Source organism: Sus scrofa, chromosome 10 (genome assembly GCF_000003025.6).
Source record: "Sus scrofa isolate TJ Tabasco breed Duroc chromosome 10, Sscrofa11.1, whole genome shotgun sequence".
Classification (NCBI taxonomy): domain Eukaryota; kingdom Metazoa; phylum Chordata; class Mammalia; order Artiodactyla; family Suidae; genus Sus; species Sus scrofa.
Genome location: NC_010452.4, coordinates 12,768,222 through 12,789,240, shown reverse-complemented (window position 1 = coordinate 12,789,240; position 21,019 = coordinate 12,768,222). Strand labels below are relative to the sequence as shown.

The 21,019-nt window shown below is 43.9% G+C and overlaps 1 protein-coding gene across 1 annotated transcript in view; it reads right to left on the bottom strand.

Moving 5' to 3' along the window:
• CNIH3 (cornichon family AMPA receptor auxiliary protein 3) overlaps positions 1 to 21,019 on the bottom strand; it is a 205,350-nt gene that overhangs the window by 172,375 nt on the left and 11,956 nt on the right. Inside the window, 1 exon segment of the mRNA XM_021064387.1 lies at positions 14,376 to 14,494. Coding sequence (XP_020920046.1) covers positions 14,376 to 14,494 — 119 coding nt within the window.

Below are 21,019 nucleotides of genomic sequence, written 5' to 3'. Positions count from 1 at the left end.
GTTCCCAAACAAACTCGGCAAACACCCCAACAGAGATGAAGTGCCCTGATATGCTCACTGAAAGTATTACTGTGGATGTAAGGACCTGATTTTGGGCACAAAGCCCAAAGCTAGATGCCTGGAACCATAAATTTAGTAAATCCCCTTAAAATGAGCTGCTGGAAATGTCTTGTTTCTGTTATAAAATGTAATTCACCCATAAAGATATAAGCAGAAATTAGATTTTGGTATGTTTGCAGGAGTCTCTGAGTCCAGGAAGTGGCATTTATGAGATTGGTTATGGATCTGTCTGTGACTTTAGTCAGTATTTTCGTCTCTCTGGTGCCTCCTTAGTCAGTCGATTGGAGATAATACTCTTTGTTGTCCGTTTCACAGCCCTGCTACATCTGTCACTGTCATGGTAGCTGCCATTTATTGAGTTACTACTATGCACCAGGCCCTGTGATAAGCACCCCACTCGCATTATTTCTAATCCTAACAATTATCCTGAAGGTGAGTGTTATTCAATTTACAGATGATGATACTGAATCTCAGGGAGGTTTAGCAACTTTGAGTCGCACCAACTAGTAAATAGTAGTGTCAGGATTCTATCAGACACCTTGCGCTACATTATGCTAGTTTGCTTTTATTCATTAAGTATAACTGATATGTAAAGAACGTTCTAGGTATATATAAACCCGGCGGGGCAGGAGGAGGAGAACACTTAGGCCCTGTATTCAAGGAGTGTAAACCCAGATGAAAGATGAGATATAGCCTAAATCAATCAGAGACAATAAACAGAGCTCAGAGCAAGAAATACAGGCTTCAATAAAGGACTACGCATAAAACACAGAGTGAGAGAGTATTTGAGATATTCAGGGTATCCTCTGGAAATCACTGAAGACTCTTAGTTTTCATGTTGCATGCATGCTTACTTGTATAAAAACCAAGAGTCCTACACACCACACAAAACAAAAAATAGGTTGTATAAACCCTACCATGTGTTCTCTGATGTATCTTGAAAATGTCTCCAATGTTTGCAAATTAGAAGCATTAGAAAAATACAGTTTCTAAATCAGTGATACCTCACTTTTAGAAAGAAAACCTTTTTTTTTTTTTTTTAAGAAAAATACAATCTCATGAGTTAACGAGTGTTGATTGGTATATGGGAATACCCATGGTACCAGTCTCTCTGGGTTTTTTTATAGGCTTAAAGTTTTCCATAATTGAACTTTTAAAACAAAGAAAGGAGGGAAGGAGACAGAAAAAAAGAAGAAAAGAGAAAGAAGAAAAATGGTAGTCTTCTTGAGATGGAAGAAGAGTGATGCCTGAAAAGCAGAAATTTCGGTAAAATTAATGACTTAGGAAGGAACGTCTTTCCCCCAGTTCATCAACAGGTGTAGGATTCCAAGAGGAGAAAACTCAGGGAAGAAAGTGAAAGAGACTCCTGTTAAAACCTCAAAGTATTCTTATAAGCAATGAGGGGCTCTATAAATGACCAAGAAAAGCCAGTATCTTGGAATATACACTCGAGTGGCCCAATGTGGAGGAGCTGAGAGTGGCTACACAAGGAACTCATGAAACAAGGGCTGGTTTGCAACAGAGAACTGTTGCCAATGAACGCAACTCATCTAAGACCAAAGTTCAAAAATATGAATAAGATATACTACTATATGTGTATACATCAAAAATTTATATATACTGATGCCTCGGCGAATCAGTCTCTCTAAGCACTTACCAGAGCTTCCATACAGTTGTTTATTTTGCCCTAGTTAATCTTGCTGTTCGCTGCTACCGACATGAAATGGCCAGCTGTGGCTGTTATGGTTGTTCTTTCATTCAAATCTAATTTGTAAACCAGTGATTCTCAAACTTTTTCAGGTTAAGACACATTACCATTGTTTATTTGATTTTATGAAACTTGTTCCTTTTTTCTCCCCAAAGGAAAATGCTTTCTGACTTTTTTTTTTTTTTTTGTCTTTTTGCCTTTTCTGGGGCCACTCCCACGCATATGGAGGTTCCCAGGCTAGGGGTCCAATTGGAGCTGTAGCCGCCGGCCTGTACCACAGCCACAACAACACAGGATCTGAGCCGCATCTGTGACCTACGCCACAGCTCACGGCAACGCCGGATCCTTAACCCACTAAGCAAGGCCACGGATTGAATCCAAAACCTCATGGTTCCTAGTCAGATTCATTAACCACTGCACCACGATGGGAACTTCTGACATATTTTTAATAAAACTAAGCAAAAATAGGAGTTCCTGTCATGGCTCAGCGGTTAACGAACCCAACTAGGATCCATGAGGATGTGGGTTCGATCCCTGGCCTTGCTCAATGGGTTAAGGATCCTGCGTTGCTGTGAGCTATAGTGAAGATCACAGACAGAGCTCCAGTCCTGAGTTGCTGTGGCTGTGACCTAGGCCAGCAGCTGTATCTCCAATTTGACCCCTACCCTGGGAACCTCCATATGCCTCAGGTGCAGCCCTAAAAAGCAAAATTAATAAATTATTTAATTAATTAATTTAATAAACTAAGCAAAAATAATAGTCCTGATAATTCTTTAAAATTTTTTAGTATTAATAGACTGGCAGCTACGGTTCTGATTTGACCCCTAATCTGGGAACTGCCATGTGCCAATGGGTGTGTCCCTAAAAAAAAAAGAGAGAGACAAAAACAAAAAATGAATTGAAGACTTAAATTGGCAAGGATGTGGAGGAACTGAAACTCCCCTACGCTGTTGGCAGGAATGTAAAATGGTGCAACCACTTCGTAAAACAGTTTGGCAGCTATTAAAAAGTTAAGCATAGCATAGAAGATTTTCAGGGTAGTGACACTATTCTGAATAATACCATAATGGTGGATACATGTCATTACATATTTGTCAAAACCCATAGAATGTACAACACCAAGAATGAACCCTAATGTAAACTACGGTTGAGTGATAATGATGTGTCAGTGCAGGTTCACAGATCATAAATGCACCAGTCTGGTGTGGGATGCGGATAATGGGGGAGGGTGTGCAGGTGCATAGGCAGGAGGTTGAAGAGAAATCTCTCAATGTTGCTGTGAACCTAAAACAGCTCTGCAAAATAAAATCTACTTTTTATAAAAGGAATGAAGTTCCAATACATGCTCCAATATGGATGAACCTTGAAAACATCATGCTAAGTGAAAGAAGCCAATGACATGGGACCACACACTGTATGATTCCACTGACATGAAATGTCCAGAAGAGACAAATACAGAGAGACAAAAAGTAGATTATTAGTGGCCAAGAGCTGCCAGGGGAGACTGGGAAGAGGAAGTGGGGACCAACTATTAATGGACTCAGGGATTTGATTTTATTTTACTTAACTCTTACTTTACATTCTATTCTATTCTATTTATTTTATTTTATTGGCTGTGCCTTCTGGCACATGGAAGTTCCCAAGCCAGGGATCGAACCCAAGCCACAGCAGTGACCTGAGCCACAGCAGTGAACATGCTGGATCCTTGACTCACTGAGCCATCAGGGAAGTCCAATGTAGGGTTTCTTTGGGGTTGAATGCTTTAATAGATTGTGGTGATGGTTGAATATACTAAAAAACTACTGAATTGTACGTTTTATAAGGGCAAATTTTGTGGTATGATAATTTTAATAAATGAATTAAAATTAAATATAATAAATATATTTAAAAACTAAAAAAAATTTGAGAGAAGAAATAATATATAAGATCATTTTGGAAGGCACATACGTGTGAAGAAGTATCTATTCAGAAAGAAACAACATATGTCCACAGACTCATTAAATTCCTTTTAGTTGTAATCTCGAGTTGGAGGCAGGAAAAGAAAAGTAGGTATACCTGAATGTGCATATTTTTCTACAGAATATTGGTATGGTTATCTCCCCTTGGAAGAGAGGAACATGAAAGTCCTACTGGCTATGAAAACATCTCTTCACAATGTATAATGAATCAAAGCTAAGTCTATATTAAACATCTTTTGTTTACCATATACAATGAATTGAGAGTAAGTTGTAAATGTAATAAGAATATCGAGGTGTTCCCATCATGGCTCAGTGGTTAACGAATCCGACTAGGAACCGTGAGGTTTCAGGTTCAATCCCTGACCTTGCTCAGTGGGTTAAGGATCTGGCATTGCCGTGAGCTTTGGTGTAGGTCGCAGACGCGGCCCAGATCTGGCATTGCTGTGGCTGTGGTGTAGGCCAGCAGCTATAGCTCCGATTAGACCCCTAGCCTGGGAACCTCCATATGCTGAGGATGTGCCCCTAGAAAAGACAAAAAAAAAAAAAAGACAAGAATATCTAATTAGGGAGTTCCTGCTGTGGTGCAGTGGGTTAAAAAACCGACTGCAGCAGCTCAGGTTGCTGCAGTGGTGTGGGTCTGATTCCTGGCCCACTGCAGTGGGTTAAGGATCTGGTATTGCTCCAGCTGTGGCGTAGGTCGCAGCTTCGGCTAGGATTCAATTCCTGGCCCAGAAACTTCCATAGGCCATGGGTATGGCCATAAAGTTAAAAAAAAAAAAAAATCTGATTAGGAAAAAAAAAGTTACGCATACTCCTACCATGTGGTCGAGCCATTCTTCTCCTTTACATATACCCAAGAGCAATACAAAGACCTGTACACAAATGTTCACAGGAGCTTGAACAGCCAAAACAGAAACGATGCAAACATCTATCAACAGGTGGATGTATAAACAAATTGTGGTACAGCCATACAACTGAATATGATTCAGCAGTAAAAAGGAATGAATTAAGACATGCTGCGAGATAGATTCATCTAAAAAGAATTACATGAGTGAAAGAAGACAGAGAAAAAAATAGTATCTGCCATATGATTCCATTTATATGAAACTTTAGAAAATGCAAACTAATCTATAGTAACAGAAAGCAGTTCGGTGGCTGCCAGGGGAGGCGTGATGGATACAAAGACAACTTGGGGGGTGATGAAAATGTTCGTTCTGTTGATCACATTGACAGTGTCACAGATGTAAATATATGACAAAACTTATCAAACTCTCCACTTTAAATATGTGGAGTTTATTGTATGTCACTTATACCTTGATAAAGCTGGTTTTTGTTTTGTTTGTTTTGTTTTGTCTTCTTTATTTTAGGGCTGCACCCTCGGCATATGGAGGTTCCCAGGCTAGGGGTTGAATCAGAGCTGTAGCTGCTGGCCTACACCACTGTGCCACAGCAACGCCAAATCTGAGCTGAGCCTGCAACCTACACCACAGCCCCCGCAACACTGGATCCTTCACCCACTGAGTGAGGCCAGAGATTGAACCTGCATCGTCATGGATGCTAGTCAGATTGGTTTCTGCTGAGCCACGATGGGAACTCCTGTTTTTGTTTTTTAAGTTGACCCCAAGGAGTTCCTGCTGTGGCTCAGTGGTAACGCACCCAACTAGTATCCATGAGGACTCGGGTTCTATCCCTGGCCTCGCTCAGTGGGTTAAGGATCTGGCGTTGCCGTGGGCTGTGGTGCAGGTCACAGATTCGACTCCGATCCTGAGTTGTTATGGCTGTGTAGTAGGCCGGCAGCTACAGCTCGGATGTTGAATGGGACCTTCCATGCGCTGGGGATGTGGAACTAAGAAGACAAAAAAAAAAAAAAAGAGAGAGAGACGACTCCGAGATCAAGATGTGGGTCATCTGACACCAACAAGTTTACCTCCCCAGTGTGCAGGGGAACTGAACCAAGGGCCTCAGCTCTGCTTTCTCTGAGCTCAGGACCAGGGCTTCTTACAAGCTCCAAATGAGCATTTTACAAATGCAATGAAAGCGGCCTGGTTTTCCCCTCTGCATCCTTACTGCCCTTCCTCATGGCTCTCCATCATATTTAAACCAAAGCAAGAGGCACCAATGTATGCTTTTGAAATTCCAGCTCTACCCCACCCTCACTGTGAGAAAGACGATCAATAATTCTTAGAACACAGCACAACCAGATCTATTTTATTGTGTGCACAGAGTCCTACCAGAAGGAACACCCCACCAGAGATTCAAGTTGTGTTATTTCTGTTCTTTATTAAGAACAATTGGTGTTCCCCCTGTGGTGCAGTGAGGTAACGATCCAGCTTGTCTCTGGCATTGCCGGTTCTATCTCCAGCCCGGGCAATGGGTTAAGGATCTGGTGTTGCTGCGGCTGGGGCATAGGTCTAAGCTTTAGCTCAGATTTGATCCCTGGCCTGGGAACTTCCAAATGCCACAGCTGCAGAAGAAAAAGGGAAAAAATTAATTTTTTTAAAAAAGGGGTGTTCCCACTGTGGCACAATGGGATCAACTTGGGAGCGCTGGAACGCAGGTTCAAACCCCAGCTGAGCACAGTGGGTTAAGGATCTGGTGTTGCCACAGCTGCAGCTTAGGCTGCAACTTTGGCTTGGATCTAAGCCCTGGCCTGGGAACTCCATATGCTGTGGGGCGCCCCCAAAAAAAGAAAAAAAAAAAAGAAGAAGAAAGAACTACTTGCCCCTGTGCCATAGCATAGATGAGACCAAGAAAGCACTTGGATATCATTGCGGATCACAGCATCTGTTACCATCAGGTGTAATAGAAAGCCCAGCTGTTTACATATGTGGGTTTATTCTCTCACTTTACTGAGGACCAGAAGAAAGCAGTCAAACTGTTTTGGCAGCCCCGTAGAGCCATCAGGGTCTCAGCCGCCTTCTCTCTCCTCAGGTAAGAGGTCTCCATCCTCAAGGTCACGTGGTATCTGCTGGGGACCTTTGATCTGAGCAGCAGGAGGGAAGAAGGGGGAAAGGAGCAGTAGCCTGAGTGACCCGGAAGGCAAAAGCTGTGCTCCCCGGAAGAAGAAGAACGAGGTCAGCAGGAGATCCGCTAAGCATGGGGAGTCAGATAGATGCTGGTCACCAGAACCAAGCCTGGGAAGGCACTCGTGCTGTCCTGCTCCTAAAAGAGTTCATCACTGGAGCTGAAACATGTCCTCTGGGCTTAAGGACCAATCATTGAATGTGATGCTAAGATTTTCTTTCCCTGGAGAGCCTGTGTTCTGGTCCCACTCTTCAGGGACTGCCTTACAAGTGCAGGCAGGACCTGCCTCCTCTCTGCAGACTGAACCTGGGTGACTCCCCTGGGGCTCTGCCCCTGAAAGCCTCACATCTTCCTCTTAAGTCGCTCAGCCACTGGACGTTTCTGGGCTACTGGCCGGGAAGTCGCTCAGCCACTGGGTGTTTCTGGGCTGCCGGCTGTGAATGGGCACATTCAAGCAAGACGAGTGTTTGCTGCCCACGAGCACATACTTGGAAAGTGGTTCTGAGCCACACGTTCATAGAAGTAAGCATGTTACCTTTAGGGGGAGCAGTGGGAACGCAGTGGGAGGTCTGCTCTGCAGAGGAAGGAAACATTGGTATCACACAGTGAGAGGCACAGAGGAGCCAGTCAGAAGGTGGCCGCTTTCAACAGACCGGACTCTCCTGCCAGCCAGTCCCAGGCTGCATCTGTCCCAGGCCCCAGCTCTCTGATGTTGGAACCCAGGGAGCTCCTGCCTCACGCACACTGAGTGGCTAAGTGGCCTCACCACACCTTGTGAAACTTGGCTCTGAGCGCCTCACATCTGTGAGGCATCGGAAGCCTGAATGAGTGGTTGGCTCTCCAACAGAAGCCCCTCTGCTGAACATGACCTTGAGAAGCCAGCAGCCCAACCCTGACTGGAGTGCTGCTTCCCCCACTACTGTGACCAGCAAGGGAGCTGGGGAATGGTCCTGGCTTCGCTGCTCCCCAGGACCAGCTGCTACGCAGTTGCTGGGCTCCTCCACCACCATCAGTGAATAAGACCAGAGGGAGTGCAGCTGTACCCCCCTCCCTCAAAACACAGGGTAGCCCTACAGGTCCTGGACAGAAAACCAGGAGAGGGTAGGAGTCACGGTGTGGGGGGGGAGGTGTTTATCCTGGACTTCTGAGCCTCCTGCTCAAGTGGGGTGCTTCAGCCACAATTAAGGTAATACATCCTCATTGTTTAAAATCGATTTCAGGAGTTCCCATCTTGGTACAGTGGAAACGAATCCAACTAGGAACCATGAGGCTGTAGGTTCGATCCCTGCCCTTGCTCAGTGGGTTAAGGATCCGGCGTTGCCATGAGCTGTGGTGTAGGTCAATGATGAGGCTCGGTCTGGCATTGCTGTGGCTGTGGCGTAGGCCAGCGGCATAGCTCTGATTGACCCCTAGCCTGGGAACCTCCATATGCTGTGGGTGCGGCCCTAAAAAGACAAAAAAATAAAAATAGAAATAAATAAAAAATAAAATAAAATTGATTTCAGTGTGAACTAGAAGGTGCAAAGGAAAATAAGTCCCCCTCCCCCAACACCCAGCTTCACTCCCTCAGGACTACAACATGCATTTTCAGGTACATCTTTATAGAAATTTTCTCTCGAAGTGTATTCTGTTGATTGCCTTTGCAAGAGTTTTATTTATAAATAACTCAATAATAATAATAATAAGTAATGAAAAGTAATAATAATAACTAATGTACAAAGCACATCTTATTTATGTTGAAATTGAAACTGGAAAAACTCAAACAACTAGAAGTGATAAAAGTGGATGTTCAATCCTCCCCAGATGCAGTCTTTGAAGTGACCACCAGGTGTCAGAGTTATCAATAGTATTCCCCAAATTACAACTGGAAAGTTACAAGAAGGGAAAAGTGCCTGCTAGAATGAGATGGATTCCCAGTAAATAGGATTACTGGGCCCTTTGGCCCAATATCTTGTCTACTTAGGGTTGGTTGGCAAGGGAGTAAAGGAAGCTGTGGGAAAAATATATATATTACCTTCTCTGACCATGGATTATTCCCATTCTGTAGGGATCCCTTTGGTCTTTAGAGAAACTCCTAAAACGCTGTTGAATGTCACATGGGAAATGTAAAAATGGGCAGAGTCGGCCTCCTACAGCTGTGAGGCAACTTTTGGAAGGCGGTGCCATCTCTCCCTCAATCAGGAAGCCAGAGGAAGGGTGAAAACAAGAGGAAGACAGGTACCCAAGGAGGGTTCCGCTGTAGCCATCCTTGTGTCAAGAGGGGAGAATCCAGTTCTGTATGAGGCGCTGCTCCTGCCTGACCTTGAACATCATGGTCCTTAGTCGTTTCCGATTTGACCTCCTCACATTACTTCCTCTACCAGGTCTCATGGGCTGTTGTCTAGAGCTGCTGGCCTGGAAAACATCCACCCTTCGTGCCTGAGGACAGAGGGTGGAGCCTCTGCCATCACAATTTTCAGGCTGTCACCCAGGGGTAGTTACGCTGCTCTGCCTCCAGGGCCCAACCGCCCTGCTGGCACAACCCAGAGGGCTCTAGTGGAGTCAATTCACTGTGGAGGACTCCAGGCGATGCCCATGGCACCAACCCAGCTGAAAGGGGGAATCAAAGCAGTTCCAGCACAGCTTGTGAGAGGAGGAGACGATGACCAAGGCTCCTCTCCCTGGGGAGGGCACAGGTGAAGACTGTCAACAAGGAAGGATATCCCTGCCACGTGTCCCAATTGGCACTTGTCTAGGCTGTTCCCTGGACCACATCCCATTTCTGGCCAGGGGTCCCGGGAAGGGTTCAGACCCACTACATAATGGGGCTTTTCGTGGGTGGAACTTCACTGTGAGTGATGATGCCAAGCTTGTGGAAGGGTTAGGAGGTGGTACGGAGAGGGGAGAAGGCAAGAAGGGGTTGACACTTCCTGGACAATGTCGCTGATACTTCAACATTTCTCAAGACTTGTGATTTCCATGAATTTGGACAGGCAGATTAAGGTGACTTTTTATGTGATTTGAATGACATCATCTGCTAATTTGGTACATCCTATATAGGCCGCATGAAGCAACAGTAATTATTTAAGTCAGTATACACCTTAAATGCTATATACATAATTTAAAAGGATACACCTGTGGTGCCATACACATAATAAAAATGCCAGCTATTATTCAAACATGGGTAGTGTTCATATTGAAATATGACCACGCATGATGTTTGAAGTTTCAAACAGCATATACAAGCCAAATGCTTCATTTAAAAATAAAAAGAGATAAAGCAATGTTTATATTGGGATCCATGTTAATTTACTGTGACTGGCATATGAACTGCTGCTTTGATGTGGCCAGCACTGGTATGGCAATTGAAGGGCTTGAGGGCTGGTTTTTTGTTTTGTTTTGTTTTTTTTCCATTATCCTTCATATGGAACAGGAAGAATCTCTCATAACGCTAACCATAGTCTGACTGTTTCAAAGGCAATACCCTCCACACTAAGCCAAGGACCATGGAGCTCCATCCTAACCCACTCCGCGCTTCTCTACCTCAAGGAGAACTCAGTTATTGTTCTGTGACTCCTGGCTAATTCTGGACCCACTAGAGCCCCATAAATCAAAAAGCCTTCCCTATCCCTGAAAAGTCTGGCTATCCAACACTTGTTCTACCGCATAAGCCACTCAACTGAGAAGGGTTTCACACGTCCAGGACAGACTTGGCGGGTCAAAGTGTATTTTGAGATCCCCAGGCTTCTAGGTCTCCTCTGGAACCAGAACAACAATGGGAGGGTCCCCTAGGAAAGGAGAGGACTCAGGCCCCCCACCTCCCCGTCACACACGCCTGCTGGCCGCCCGCCCCCTCCAGCGTAATCACGCTGCGGGCAGGTGAGTCAGAGAGGAGGTGGGCGGCGGTGTTTGGCTTTGCCATGTGCACGGTATCCTGATGCCAGTGACTCCTCCCTCTACCTAAGCCTTCTTCCAAGCCCTGCACCCGGCCAGGCAAAAGGCCTGATTCAGAATCTCTTCTCCTCACCAGCACCCGAGTCTGTTTCCCTTCGATAAAGCGAGTGAGGAAATTGTTGATGTGAACACACAAAAATAGAAGACTTCCTGAATCAGACATGAGTGTGGGGGCAGCGTGAGGCCGAGCTGAGAGCTCAGGCTCGCTGACCGTAATTATCCCTCCCATAGGGCAGCCTTCCTTACCTGGGGCCAAGCAGCTTCTGAGGCCGTGACAAATAGCTGTGCCTGTCGAAACTCCAGAGGACACATTCCTCACCCGGCCTCCCAACCCAAGCTTCGGACCGACAGGTACCAGGAAAGTAAACAGGCTAAACCCATAGCAACAAGAGAGAACTGGTTCTCCTGCTCTCTAGATGGTTCATGACACTTCAATTAAGTTCAACACAATAGAGCTGAATTATTTTTAACCTTCATGGAGCCTCCTGGCTTCAAAGGGGAAATATTCACGGGTAGGGCTGAAGGATGGCTAGAAGCAGAGACCCGAAAAAAAACGCACAAGTACAAATGAGCCATGTATTCAAGGAACCATTTAAGTATGGGACATTTGGTGTGTTGCTTATTTGTCATTGATTTCTCAGAATAACGTAGCACTTTTCCTTCACGCAGTTTCACTGTCACTTGGGCAAATGGCAGAGGGACCCTGAGTCCTGATTTTTCCCCGATAGTTTTGCTGCCATGATGACCAGATCACAGTTGAACAGTTCAAGATCATTCTGCCTAAAGTCAACATGAAGAGTTCCTTCTCTTTTATTTTTGGCATGAAGGGCATCATAGTTTATTTTCTTTTAAGATTTTTATTTTTTCTATTATAGTTGATTAATAATAGTTTATTTAAAAAAAAAAAAACACTGGTCATAATGACCAGCATACACATTGTAATGGCTTTTCTCTTGGGTATTAACACTGCAGTGTTTTTGTACACTGAAATGTTTCAACAGGACCAAGAATGTTAGAGATAGATCTTAGATGAAAATGAACAATATGAAGAGTTCTTTTTTTTTTTTTTTTTTTGACTGCCTCACTGCATAGGGAGTTCTGGGCCAGGGATCAAATCTGAGCCGCAGTTGTAACCTATGTCACAGCTGCAGCAATGCCAGGTCCTTTAACCTAGTGTGCCTGGTCAGGGATCAAACCTGTGTCCCAGCGCTCCAGAGATGCCACCATACCCATTGCGCCACAGTGGGATTCCTGACGAGTTCTTAATGCACAATCTTTTGGACAACTTGGCTCCGTGTCTAAACAAATCTCACTTTTAATAGCTCCACTATGGGGCAAAGGGAGAGAAAGGTCCCATTTCTTCTTTTTATTTATTTATTTATTTTTTCTCTTTAGGCCTGCATGTGTGGCATACGGAATTTCCCAGGCTAGGGGTTAAATTGGAGCTGTGGCTGTGGCCAGATCCAAGCCTCATCTCATGGCTACTAGTCGGGTTCATTACCACTGAGCCACAACAGAAACTCTGGAGTCCAGATTCTTATGTTTAATCTCCCAATTTTTAAATATGGACTATTAGCTTTAAAAAAGTCATCATGTCACCACTTTGCTACCTCCTTTCAATAACTAAAGGCAGTATGACTGGGAACAGGAGAACCACCATGGAAGTCACCCAAGGCTGTTAGACAGCTCTGAGAGCAACCCCCTGTCTGCCCCGGATAAGACGCCTCACCGTCCTAGGCTGCCGTTACCTTGTCTGGAAAGGTGAGAGATCCAAAATTCCTTTCAGTCCAAACTATTACACTATATGTTTGTTTGTTTGTCTTTTTAGGGCCACACCTGCGGCATATGGAGATTCCCAGGCTAGGGGTCCAATCAGAGCTGCAGCTACCGGCCTACACCACAGCTCACAGCAACACCGGATCCTTAACCCAGTGAGCAAGGCCAGGGATCGAACCTGCATCCTCATGGATGCCAGTCAGATTCATTTCTGCGGAGCCATGACGGAAAATCCTACTATATGGTTAAATAAGTTTTCTAGATAGTCAATTTCCCCAAGAACAACCAGAAACACAGTTTTTAAAAAAACCCATAAGAAATAGATTATTGTGCCACAGCAGGGTCTATTACGCTGTCTAGAAGTGGCACTGGTGTGGCCAAGCCACTTGGTTAATAAAACCACAAGATTGTGAACACTTTGACCAGCCCAGGTCTCTGCTGCAATAGCTACTGCCCCCCACCATGGGCAAGATAAAAACTACTTATCACAAGACACCAGCAAACTCCTAGAAGAGAACAGAGGCAAAACATTCTCTGACATCAACCTTACAGATGTGTTCTCAGGTCATTCTCTCAAGGCAATAGAAATAAAAGCAAAAATAAGCCAATGGGACCCAATCAAACTGGCAAGCTTTTGCATAGCAAAGGAAATCATCAAAAACAAAAACAAAAAGGACAACTTACAGAATGGGAGAAAATAGTTTCAAATGATGCAACTGACAAGGACTTAATCTCTAAAATACACAAACAAGTTATACAACTCAACAGCAAAAAGCCAACAACCCAATGGAAAAATGGGCAAGAAGACCTGAATAGACATTTCTCCAAAGAAGATATACAGATGGCCAATAAGCACATGAAAAAATGCTCGACATCACTGATTATTAGAAAAATGCAAATCAAAACTATTATGAGATACCACCTCGCACCTGTCAGAATGGCCATCATTAATAAGTCCACTAATTACAAATGCTGGAGAGGGTGTAGAGAAAAGGGAACCTTCCTGCACTGCTGGTGGGAATGTAAATTGGTACAACCACTATGGAAAACAGAATGGAGGTGTCTTAGAAAACTACATATAGAACTACCATATGATCCAGCAATCCCACTCTTGGGCATATATCAGGACAAAACTTTCCCTGAAAAAGACACATGCACACGCATGTTCACTGCAGCACTATTCACAATAGCCAAGACATGGAAACAACCTAAATGTCCACTGACAGATGAATGGATTAAGAAGGTGTGATATATATATACAATGGAATACTGCTCAGACATAAAAAGAACAAAATAATGCCATTTGCCATCTGCAGCAACATGGATGGAACTAAAGACTCTCATACTAAGTGAAGTAAGTCAGAAAAAGAAAGACAAATACCATATGATATCACTTACATTTGGAATCTAATATATGGTACACACGAAACTTTCCTCAGAAAAAAAAGACATGGACTTGGAAAACTGACTTGTGGTTGCCAAGGGGGAGGGGGACGGAGTGGGATGGACTGGGAATTTGAGGTTAATAGATGCAAACTATTGCTTTTGGAGCAGATAAGCAATGAGATCCTGCTGTATAACACTGGGAGCTATATCCAGTCACTTATGATGGAGCAAGATAATGTGAGAAAAAAGAATGTATGTGTGACTGGGTCACCTTGCCGTACAGCAGAAAATTGATAGAACACTGTAAACCAGCTATAATGGAAAAAATAAAATCATTATTTAAAAAAAAAAACTGCTTATCTCCAGTACCCCATGAGTGTGGTAGGGAGTGCCTCTGTGAAACAGAATTCTCTTAGGTCTTTTGGACCCAAACCTAGGGTTTAAGGGAACATTTTGAAGCAGAAATCAAAGTTGGCCGGCAGGCCACACTGAACCACAACTCTGGCTTTTCAAGCTCATGCTCAGCTTACCTGCGATGAGAGCTGAAGTTGCCACATCAGGGCCTTGTGTGTGAGCCAGCCGTACTTGGAAGATCTCGTTGCATAACCCTCGGCCGTGGTCCATGTGTGTACTTGAGCACATGTTCACCCTGCACAAAAGCCACAGATCTTCAGAGGCAGCACCCAATTTTTTTCAGCACAGGAAGGGAATGAAAAAATCCTAAGCTGGAAAATAATGAGAGATGGGTAAATTAAAGGCCTGTTCCCACTATAAAGGTTAAAAAATAGGCACAGTTCAGAGCAAATCAAAGCATTCACTTTTTTGTGGTTATATTAACTGCGTGGCTTGGGCAAACTGAAGGCCCAAAGAATAGAAAGACAAGTGGATTATAGCGATCAGCTCCTTCACACAGGCCATCTTGACACAGACAGCTTGGCTCCAAGCAAAGTAGGAGGGGTTTCAGCACCTACATTCCTAAGTGCATCAGTCGTGAACAACAGGGCCTTTTCATTTCGCTTTTAAGTAGCTGCCAAGAAGTATCGCCTGTGTTTTAAAGAATGAATTCCCTTGGACTCCCAAACCAGTTCTGACCTATCTCTTCAGTTCTGTCTGTTAGAGACCCTTTCTTTCTTTCTTTTTTTTTTTTTTATTGTGGCTAAAATGAATTTTATTTTGTTATTATTTTTATAATGATTTTTATTTTTTCCATTATAGTGGGTTTAGAATATTTTGTCAATTTTCTACTCTATAGCAAAGTGACCTGGTCACACATACATAGAGACACTTTCTTCACCTGTGCCCTGCGGCTGCCCTGGCTTTAGGCGACCAGTGTTTATTCTAAGTCAGCTGGTTCTCATCCTAAGGCCCTTAAATTATCTCTTCCGTTCCCTGGGATGCTCTTTACCCTGATCTTCGCAAGGAAGGGCATGCAGACCCCGGCCTCCGGCTGCCTCTCAGAGGGGCCCTCTCCTGCCGTAACATAAGGTACCTCCCTATGCCTTCTGCGTCACCAGACCCTACTTTAATTCTCTGTCTACACTTCACACCACCGGACTGATTTCCTGTTCATCTCTTGCTTTACTGCCTGTCTTCTCTTGCTGGGATGAAGCTCCACGGAGGTAAGGAGCTTGTGTCTTTTCACCGCCTGTTTCCAGGAGCTGGAACAGTGCTTTGCCTATAGTGACGGCTCAATAATGTTAGTTGAAAGAGCGATGGATGATTGGATGAATGGAGGAAGCTAGCCAGCAAACACCTGTGAGGCATCTTTGGTGCACTGGGAACAGATGAAGAATGAAAGCCTCCTTCAAGGACTCCACAGTCTACCAGGGAAGGGAGACGTTTAATATGGCGCAATATGGCACGACGGAGCGTACCCCGCCTTCACCCATGGGGAGAGCGAGGACAATCTCTAAGGAAAGTGAAGAGTTGGCCAAAGAGCAAAGGCAAGAAGAAGGGTGGCAGGGAAGACACCCTGTTGAGAAACATCACAATAGAGGCACCAAATCTGAAAACAGACTGTGGGTTCCAGGAACCCCATGTAGTTTGGTGCCACTGGTGACAAAATGAGGGAGATGGGGCATGGAAAGAGATTCCTGGGCCAGTTTTTTGTTTGTTCGTTTCCTTTTTATGTCTACACCTATGGCATATCGACATTCCCAAGCTAGTGGTTGAATTAGAGCTGCACCTGCAGGCCCATGCCACAGCCACAGCCACAGCAACGCTGGAACTGAGCTGCATCTGTGACCTACACCACTGCTCACAGCAATGCAGGATCCTTAACCAACTGAGTGGGACCAGGGATCAAACCTGCATCCTCACAGAGACTAGGTCAGGTCCTTAACCCGCTGAGCTACAATGGGAACTCCCCTGGGCCAGTTCTTAAGGAGCCTCATAGGCCAGCCTCTGGATGCTAGATTTTAACCCTCTGGACAATGGAAGCCATTGTGATGTTTTTAAGTACAGAAGTGCCATGATGGCTTTATGCTTTATAATGTTGATGACAGTGAAGGCAACCAATCAAGAGAAAAGAACAAAGCATTCAGGAGGTTATTGTCCAACCCAGGTGAGCAAACTGCCAGTGATCCCAACTGCGACCAGCAGTGGAGAAGGAAAGGAGGAGACAGACGAGAAGGCTCTTAAAAGGGTAGAATCACTAGAGCTCAGTGACCCACGAAATATGGGAGATGAGAGAAAGAACAGGGTTAAGAAAATCCCAGGTTGTGGTTTGTGTCCTCGGAATTAAAGGTTCTTCTGCCTTAGGCCTGGGAAGCCCTAAATTCATTCTGTTGGTGATGCATTCTGTTGTGTGGCTGAATCTGAGTCTGCTCACTTACAGGAGCTCATGGACACTTGCCCACGTGGCTCTCTATGGCCCGAGCACACGGGTTGGCTCATCTTCTTAGCAAATAAGTGTGTAGAGAGTCCCTCTGATGTGTATCCATCAAACCTACATGTCCGGTTCACAAAGAGACCAGGTTATTATTTCAACACACGGCCGTTTTTGGAGGCACATACTGATCCATCACCACAGAAGCATGACTATTGGTCTAAATATAGATGCGCCTGTCACCTCAGAGAAAGAACAGACCAGGAGTCATGATTCCATTTACTCCAAGGAAATTTTAAGGTGATTAAATTGAAAAACAAATCGACGTCATGTTCCTGAAGTCTGTAGATCAGATCTAAAGATCCAATTATGATTACCTCACCTGTGTTTCACTTCTCTTGACTCTCATTGCTTATTCATCCCCCAGGCCCCTCTAAAGCAGCCCTCACCCACACCCCAAGACACTGTTTTCAGTTCTCACGGGATATCCCACAGGTGCTGAAAAGCAAAGAGGGACGGCTCTCTGCCCAGACACCCTGCGGGGATCCTCAGCTTATTCCTTTCTCCTACCCTAGCCCCCATCTGTCGATGCCAGTGAGAGGCTAGATGATGTGGAGAGACAGGGCGCTGGTGCCTACCAGCTTGATGTTGAATGCTGGCTTTACCATTTATAAGCTGTGTGATCTGAGGCATGTTAACGAGCCTCTCTGTGCCTCAGTTTCCACTCTTGTAAAACAAGTATAATACTATCTAATTTACCTTGTGGGGTAGTTGTGATAATTAAGTGAATTCAAGCACTCTATATATGTAAGCTATTATTCCTACCACTGGCACTGGGGAAGCCTCCAATAGGTCCTGCTATAACATGCCAAAGCTCCAGGAGTTCTGTATTAAGGTAAGGGACAATGCCCTCTTGTTGTGACAGACTATCAAAGGGTCACAAAGCACCATGACACATTCCTGGTGTTTCTTCTTTTCTTTTTTTTTTTTTTTTTTGTTGTTGTTGTTGCTTTTTAGGGCCACATCCGTGGCATATGGAGGTTCCCAGGCTAGTAGTCTAATTGGAGCTACAGCTGCCGGCCTAGGCCACAGCCACAGCAATGCCAGATCTGAGCCACATCTTTGACCTACACCACAGCTCACGGCAACGCTGGATCCTCAACCCACAGAGCAAGGTCAGCGATGGAACCCAAAACCTCATGGTTCCTAGTCGGATTTGTTTCTGCTGCTGCGCCATGATGGGAACGCCTGCCCGGTGTCTCCTTAAATTGCCAGTAAGAGTTCTTTCCATTCGTCACTTGCAGCCCTCCCTCTTCACACCAAAGGACTGAGACCTGAGTCCATAGACATCCAGGCTGGAGGACACATGGGTGATGGCCATCGCATGGTCTCGCTCCCTTGGGATGGAGCTTTGGCTTCAGGGTGGCTCCCACTCCCCAGGAGAATCCTTTGTTCATCACCCAAACAGACTTCAGGAGCCACTCTCATCTCCAAAGGAAGTGTTTAAACCTAATCCTTTAAAAGAATTAGGGAGTTCCCGTTGTAGCTCAGCAGATTATGAATCCATGAGGTCTTGGGTTGATCCCTGGCCTCTCCCAGTGGGTTAAGGATCCAGCATTGCCATGAGCTGTGGTGTAGGTTGAGATGTGGCTCGAATCTGGTGTTGCCAAGGCTGTGGTGTATTCCGAAACTGCAGCTCCAATTCGACCCCTAATCTAGGAACTTCCATATGGCCACAGATGCAGCCATAAAAAGACAAATAAATAAATAAAAGAATCAAAGACCAGCTGTATAGTTAAATTATTTGTAAGTAGAACAAATATGAATTGTAAAAACACACTAAATTCAAGACTAAAGAATAGTTCTGATGTGGACTTTTAATTGATCTTTGATGATAAAGTACCTGTCAATAGCCTTATCATTAGAACAGGGAGAAGAAAATCAAATTTTAAACATGATACTATTTATATTAGTATCAAAAAATCCAATACACGGAACTGCAGTGAGATCCCAGAAATAAACCTACACACATATGGACAATTAATTTACCACAAAGTAGCTAAGAACATACAATGGGGAAAGGACAATCTCTTCAATTAATGGACAGACACATGCAAAAGCATGAATGGAGACCACTACCTTACACCATACACAAAAATTAACTCAAAATCGACTAAGTGCTTGAATATAGGACCTGAAACCATAAAACTCCTAGATGAGAACACAGGCAGTGTGCTCTCTGACAGCGGTCTTAGCAACATTTATTTGGACCTGTCTCCTTGAACAAGGGCAACAAAGCAAAAATAGACAGACTGGACCTAATCAAATTACAAACCTCTGAACAGCAAAGAAAACCATAAAAAAAATGAAAAGGCATCCTACTGTATAGGAGAAGATATTTACAAACAATATGTCCAACAAGGGGTTAAAATCTGAACTATATAAAGAATTCACACAACTCAGTAGCCAAAAAAAAAAAAGCGATTAAAAATGAGGGGAGTTCCCATTATGGCTCAGCAGTTAACCAACCCACCCGACTAGCATCCATGAGGACTCGCATTTGATCCTTGGCCTCGCTTAGTGGGTTGGGGATCCAGCGTTGCCATGGGCTGTGGCGTAGGTCACAGATGCGGCCTGGATCTGGCATTGCTGTGGCTCTGGTGCAGGCCGGTGGCTGCAGCTCTTAATTCAACCCCTTTCCTGGAAGCTTCCATATGCCACAGGTGCAGCCCCAAAAAGACAAAAAGACAATTAAAAAAAATGGGGGGGAGTTCCCATTGCAGTGCATTGGAAATGAATCCAACTAGTAACCAGGAAGTTGCAGGTTGGATCCCTGGCCTCTCCCAGTGGGTTAAGGATCCAGCGTTGTTGGGAGCTGTGGTGTAGGTGGCAGACTCAGCTAGGATCCTGCATTTTGGTGGCTGTGGCTGTGGTGTAGGCCAGCAGCTGGAGCTCTGATTAAATCCCTGTCCTGGGAACCTCCATATGCCATGGATGTGGCCCTAAGAAGCAAAAAAATAAATATAAAAATTAAAAAATAAAAATGGGCCCACAACCTGAATAGACATTTCTCCAAAGAAGACAAACAGATGGCCACGAGGTACATGAAGAGATGCTCAGCATCACCAATCATTAGGGAAATGCAAATCAAAACCCCAATGAGATAATCACCTCATACTTGTCAGAATGGCTGTTATCTAAAAGACAGCAAATAACAGGTGTTGGTGAGGATGTGAGAAAAGGGAACTCATGTACACTGTCGGTAGGAATGTAAACTGGTACAGCCACTATGGAAAACAGTATGGAGGTTCCTCAAAATATTAAGAATAGAAGTACAATACAATCCAGCAATTCCACTTTGGGGTACACCAATTCAAAAAGATACATGCTATCAATGATCATAGCAGCATTGCTTATAATAGCCAAGAGATGAAAGTGATCTAAGTGTTCATCAACAGACAAACAGATGAAGAAGACGTGTATATGTGTGTGTGTGTTATGTATGTGAACGCACTGGAATACTACTCTGCCATAAAAAAGAATGAAAGTTTGCCATTCATAACAACATGGATGGACCCAGAGCATATTATTCTTAGTAAAATAGGTCAGAGAAAGACAAATACTGTATGTTATCACTTATACTTGGAATCTAAAAAATAAAACAACTAGTGAATAAACAAAAAAGAATCAGACTCACAGATATAGAGAACAAACTAGTGGTTACCAGTGGGCAGAGGGAAGGGGGAGGGGCAAGATGGGATAAAGAATTAAGAGGTACGGACTACCATGTATAAAATAAATAACCACAATGGTACATTGTACCACATGTAGAATACAGATAATATTTTATAATATTATAAATGGAGGATAATCTGTAAAAATTTTGTATTACTATGTTATACACCTAAAACTAATACGGTATTAAAAATCAACTACACCTCAATTCTTTAAAAATGACATATACACATATATGTTCACTGCAGCATTATTTACAAGAACCAAGATGTGGAAACAACCCGTGTCCATCAATGGATGAATGGATTAAGGAGAGATATATATAAAAATTATATATTATATATTATCTTATATAATTATATATATATGAAATGGAATACTACCCAGGTATAACAAAAGAATGGGATCTTGTCACTTGTGACAAATGGATAGACCTAGAGAGTATTATGCTAAGTGAAATAAGTCAGAAGGAAAAAAACAAATACTCTATGATTTCACTTATATGTAGAATCTAAACAAAACAAAAAACCCCACAAATGAACAAATAAAACACTTTGAAACAAACTCACAGACACAGAGAACAGACAGGTGGTTACTAAAGGGGAGGTTGGC